Here is a 6,000-nt window from a genome sequence, read left to right as displayed (position 1 = left end):
TACAACAAAATACTTCATGTACAATCAAGGACATAAATGCTATGCATCTATTGCCTTGTAAGGATAGTGTAAGACTATCATTAGTGTAACCCTTAAAGAAGAATTCAATCAACCAGCGATAGCAAAGGCTCTAAACCAACTCTAAAGGGAAAGAAAGTAAATGCTTTAAACCACAATTAGCATCTGTTAGTGTTCTGGCTGAGAGGTTATTCATAAGGCCGACAAAACATCTACAATCAATCCTGTCATCGATGTCAGATGTTTTGCTTTGACTGGCTACACATCAAACTCAGACTTCTGAGTTAGCGGTTTAAACAGTCACAATATACCAATCCTTTATTAACAGCTGCTAACCATCCTAACAAATGGGATATACAAATCTGGCCTCTTGGATACCAGGAAATATATACATTACATCTATTGTACAGGGTAAAATGACCTCATCCCCTTCCTTTATACTCCTTTATCCACCATTCAGATCGGTCCAGCAAGCCTGCAGTAGGAGCACCTTTACTTGAAGTAGTTGAGTCCTGCCACTAAGAAGAACTTCTCCAGGAATAGCTCAGAGTCCAAGACGGCGATGTGGGCGGCGCGGCCGATCAGCGTGTTGGCTGTGTTGGGTAGAGCGTGGAACACATTCTGGCGGATCAGGCGGCACTCTTTAGCTTCTACGAGTGGCTGCAGGAGGTTGTTGATCATCTCGGTGTACACGGGCCCTTCAGTGCGAGGGAAAAAAAAAGGAAAGTAATAGCGTGTCCTCCTACGTGCATGATGTCTTATCCATATTCAAGTGTTAAAACTTAGGGCCACAGTTAGATTCATTAGTGATTCATCAGCTGTTTTTGTTTGGTCAACAAATGCCAGATATTCTATGGAGAAACTTACTTTTTCATGTTGATAGAGTGGGTATAAAATTAGGAAAGCTTCTAAATATAACGCAGTGCAGAACATCACCACCATCTAAACGACTTTAATAAGAAACATGAAACATACACCCCATAATAACAATAATTCTTGTCAATTTTTCTGATTTGCATACTTACTGCAACATACTTCCGTTCCACTTTTTTTGAAATCTCTGATGAGTGCAAAGTTTTGCCATTGCAGAGTGTTTACCCTTACTGGGATTTTTGCCCAAAGTTGCATGAGGCATGTACAGGTGCTGGTGAGCCAGACTGTTTTTTGCCCCAGTGCAATGACTTCCTAGAGTCTTGGCTGGTTGCCATACAACACCCTAGAGCCTAATCTCCTGTAAAACTAAAAATGTCATGCCAACCCCCCCAACCATGTCATGTGTGGAACATGGGTGGCAGGATCAGTTCAGAGTGTCTGCACAGATATGTATGACTTAAGTTTTCCATATGGGTAGAAATTTAGAAGAAGTTGCTAAATCTGAGCTGTTAAAGTCCAGAGGTTTATAAATGAAAGCAAATGAATTTGTTAAAGACGTCATCAGGCGATGCATTCATATTTAGCCACATGCTTAACGGTTTTTATACAAACTAGTAGATGTTTTAAGAGCTGACGGCTTGATGTTTTAAGGACATTTCACTTCTCATTCAAGGTTTCTTGATTTCTAAAAACAAAAGGTGCAGAGTGCCAGGTATTTACCTCCCTGTGGGGGTTAAACAGAGCTTGTGGCTTACAACACCAGCTATCAGCTACCTACCATGCAGTCTTGAGATCTCTTTCCAGGCATTTTACCCGTATTCACACTTTGCCTCTAGTTACCTTAAGGTCTCGCAGTGATTTAACCCTTAACTCCTGGTGACGTTAACAACTTGCGCCTGTTTTCACACCTTAGCTCACATGATCAATAGTGGATCAACGACCCTCAAGACCACCTTGAACTCTCCACCTTTTGGTTTTTAAATCTGAAGAAGTCTCTTGCGCTACGTCCACATGCACACGGATATTTTTGAAAACTGAGATTTTCCGTTTTCGTTTTGAAAAAACAAAACAAAACTCTGTCCACATGTAAACGCTAAAAACGAAATGTTGGCCAATCAGAAGTCTAGAAGCCTGGGTGTCAGCGTTTTCAAAACTACCCATGTACGTGTGGACATAGCCTTGGATGAACGGTCCAGTTCCTTTCTTTTTTTAAACCCTGACCTGGATGACTAAGAAACATATAAAACTAGAAGATGATACATCAGTGAATGTATTTGGCCTACACTGGCACAGTTACAGGTCTTCTGCTAACCATCTATAACCACTGATAACCCCAACCCTAAATGTATGGTATAAGATTTTTTTTTCATTATTCCATAAAGTCTTGGCAATCCATGGACAAAGAGAGGAATAATTCTCACTGACACATATAAAAATCTGTTGAGGCTATTTTCCAAAGAGGTACTTTTTTTGCTTCTCTCCAAATAATAAGGTCAGTGTTGAGAGCAAAGGCTGGACTCATCACTGATGAAGCCCTTAAAAGGTTTTGCATGTGGGTGTTCTAGACCCAGACATACGTAAAACAAAAGTAAAGCATTCCTATATCTTATTCTAACTCAACAGGGATGGCATGAAATGAGAAAAAGTGTGACTAAGTAACCTTCTGGCGTTTAAGTCATCGATGACACCATCAACTCTAACTCCAACTCAAACTCTGAACCCGAGGCGATCAGAATATGTAATTGCTGTTTTTATGACACTGTTCTGCCAAGTCTTCCCTATTAACCTGCAGTGTTAGAGGAGAGAAGGGGACACAGTCTTACCTGCTGTTATGTGAGGCACGCTCCTTTCGTGAATAATGTAAAATGTCATTCTAGGAACAAACAAGTGTGCTAAAATAATGTGGACGACAAGGTCCCCAGGTGCCCAGATATCCAGATAGAAACTATTGAAATACAAATATGAGCTGAAGTGATGACAGCTGGATTGTTCACCTGTGGTTCTATCTTTGAGAGCAGTTTTGCACATCTCTATTCTGGCAGAGTGAAAAGGAACGTAGCGGTCCTGCGGAGACGCCACTAGCACAACGTTCTTGAAGAACTGGAGCCCTACAAGGACATGAAAGACGCAAGTAAAGGAGACAGCACAGAGTAGAGAGAAGGAGGGCAAGACAGGGTAAAGGATTGAATTGGTTGTAAAATGCAAAGTACAATCACAAAGCACAATGACAGGCCTTGATACGATAAAGCTGTGTTTTTTTTTTTCTCTCTCTCTCTAGTCTCCTCTCTGTGTGCTTTTAAGAGAGTGCACTGGTGGGTTTCCAATGACAGGGTTTGGATCACTTTGTCAGCCTGCCACAGCTGTAGAGAGGGGGGAAAAAAAGCGTTTTCAGGCTTATCTTCTTCAAGCCTGTGTGACAAACGACTGCTTTGTTCCACTCACACAGTGGGGAGGCCTCTCACAGGCCTCTTGCAGCTCGCTGGCAGGGGTTTGAGTGTTAGCGAGCTGACACGTACAGAAATTTGACAAAAAAAAGACAAGATGACAACATTTTCATGAATATTTGAACAGCCTGCCTTTCAAGCAACAGTCTGTAAAGTGGGGCCGTCAACTGTTTCGGATCTCAGCCGCTTTCAAGCCGTACCTGGTTTCTGACTCAGGAGATAGAGGAACGTTTTCCGTGGATCAACGTGATCTCTGAAGGTGAGCTGCAGCAACGATCCGGATTTTTTCAGCTTCTGCATTAACCACAAACCTAAGCAAAACACACACACACCGAATCAGGACTCCACATGCATCACAGTAGCTGAGCAGTATGGATGATATTCTTAGACAAAAGACAATACGCTGCTGAGAGGCGCGAAACATGCAGCGCTCTGCCTTCTTCCAGGAGACGAGCCGTGGCCTCACCTGTGCTGACCAGTGTGCTGTTGTTGTACAGCGTTCCCAAGTGTGGCCCTGACAACGAGAGGAAAGTGTGCAGTTTGGGCAAATAGCAGCGGAAGCGAGGCCTCGTCAGCACCGAGCGGATGATGATGTTCCCCAGAGAGTGGCCGATGAAGCTGTTGGCCGAAGACAAACAACTTTCAGAGAGAGGAACTTGCAGCATGAGTGGGCGGCTGGGAAAAAAAAAATGCCTCCAACGCTGCTGACCTACGACACTGCCCGATAGCTTTGGTAGATTCCTCTGGAAGCAGGAACGGGTTGCAGCGGAAGCTATTTGGAGATTCCTGCTGCAGCATGCGGTGATTACAGAAAATTCATTAACTTGCTAAATGTTTAAACATCCTCAAAGGCAATGACAACTTATTGATGCGAACATAGAGGACAAACCGCACGAATTAATAGCAGCTTCCCAGCAGTGGGAAATATTAGATTCATCAAGCTATGTCTGTCACTTAGTTTAATTACTGTACTGTTGCGGCTCTACCCACAATCCCTCATCTCCATCCCTGCTCCTTCTCATCTGTCTGCTCCCAAACTAAATATAGAGGTAATGTGGAAAGAACCAGATGCTGTTGCGGCACTCCATTGCCTTTTGTCTTTGATACTCGCTCCCCAGAGAATACGCCACAATAAAAAGAGAGTTAAGAAACTTGGGCAGAAACTCTCACAAAGAAATAAATTGTCACATTGAGGGCAATTAAGCGGGAAGATGAATAGCTTAATTTGATTGGAACTAGGCAGCACAGTGCTGCATAAAGCAGCGCAGTCTATCATGTGAAAGTCACAAGCTTATTGGCACGGTATGATAAGAGCTTTTCATCTGTTTTCTGCCACTTATCCATTTTGAGTCTATACATTATGACGGAGCTGTCATTCTCCGAAGTTAAGACTTCCACAGAAGAATCAGAGCCAAGTCTCTGCTGCCATCTGCTGACTGGACTGAATACTGCTTAGGCTGGTCCTTTACTGGTTTCCCTTAACCTCAAATGACTTCCCACATGAGAATCTTCTAGCAGAGGAACTGTAAGACCAAAATGAAACTACAAACTCAACTTGAAGGGTGATATATTCTAATTTCTGGAAGCAGGCTTGTTTGAAAAGTCACTTGAATGTATTTGCACCCTATCTCTGCCCTTAGGGGGTTCACCAGCAAGCTAGTGGATATTAAGAGGTTTAATATCCAATCAAAATGAAATGTGTCAATAATGGGCACGCTGCAGCGTGTTAAACCTGGCCGACTGACCTGATCCTGCCTATGGTGAGATTGTAGAGCTGGATGTGCTGAATGATTTCATCCAGCAGCCTGTCCGTCATGGCGTCGAAGTCTGCAAACGTGTCGGCCTACGGGAGAAAAGCAAGGCTGTCAGCGCTCTGCAAATTGCCTCGAAGCACACTTTCACAGTTTTGCTCCCGTCACTGTCAAATGTACCTGGTTCCTCTCAGACATGAGGAAGTCGAGCCTGGATCCTGGCAATCCCAGCTCTATGAAAGTCTTCACAAGACGAAGGTCAGCACTGTTTCCTAGAAGCAGGTGACGAAACAGACACACAAAGTTTGTAGCTCTGCTTTTATTAAGCATGTTCGATAAACATTTAAAAGTTAACCTGAAATGAGTTTCAGGGAATTAGTATTCACAGACTGCACAGTGCAGTGTAATAACGTTGTAGGGCTTTATCAGGCTATATTACATTTACAATGCTAATAGGGAATGATATGAAAGGCTGTACAGAAAGTTATGGATGTGTCAGTGCAATGCAGACGTGGAACTGGATCGCAGCGAAGCAGAACATTTTTTAAATGTGCAGCCTCACCATCAAGCCCATGGACGCACACCACCAGGTGTATGCCGTCATCAAACTCCTCATCATCCTCTTCAGGAGGGAAGTAGGGGAGATCTGATGCCAGGAGCGGGAGGTCGCTGTACAAGCTGGCCTGGAAGCTCAACTCTTTGAACAGCTCCTCTTTGGCTTTGTAGAAACTGGAGAAAAAAATGTGATATTATATTACTAAACTTATACTGAACAATTTTAAGCTAATGAGATATGAGCTGATTTAAGCCTTTAACCCTTTGCTGTCTCAGCCATCATACGTTCTAATTGTAATCTAGTCTTAAAAGGGCAAAATGTGGCTACTTTTTCATGTGTGACAGAATGATTCATTTTT

The 6,000-nt window shown here is 43.1% G+C and overlaps 1 protein-coding gene across 1 annotated transcript in view; it reads right to left on the bottom strand.

Moving 5' to 3' along the window:
* Nucleotides 1-362: 362 nt before the first annotated feature.
* Nucleotides 363-6,000, bottom strand: part of fam135b (family with sequence similarity 135 member B) — a 50,863-nt gene continuing 45,225 nt past the window's right edge. Inside the window, exons 14-20 of the mRNA XM_026155682.2 lie at nt 5,649-5,815; nt 5,267-5,358; nt 5,081-5,178; nt 3,802-3,953; nt 3,536-3,646; nt 2,886-2,999; nt 363-716 (exon numbers count right to left, since the gene is read on the bottom strand). Coding sequence (XP_026011467.2) covers nt 511-716; nt 2,886-2,999; nt 3,536-3,646; nt 3,802-3,953; nt 5,081-5,178; nt 5,267-5,358; nt 5,649-5,815 — 940 coding nt within the window. The 3' untranslated portion in view covers nt 363-510. The remainder of the gene's footprint in view (nt 717-2,885; nt 3,000-3,535; nt 3,647-3,801; nt 3,954-5,080; nt 5,179-5,266; nt 5,359-5,648; nt 5,816-6,000) is intronic.

This window comes from Astatotilapia calliptera, chromosome 22, assembly GCF_964374335.1.
Source record: "Astatotilapia calliptera chromosome 22, fAstCal68.1, whole genome shotgun sequence".
NCBI classification, from domain to species: Eukaryota; Metazoa; Chordata; class Actinopteri; order Cichliformes; family Cichlidae; genus Astatotilapia; species Astatotilapia calliptera.
Note: the sequence above shows the minus strand (reverse complement) of the source record. Positions and strands in the feature narration are given on the sequence as shown.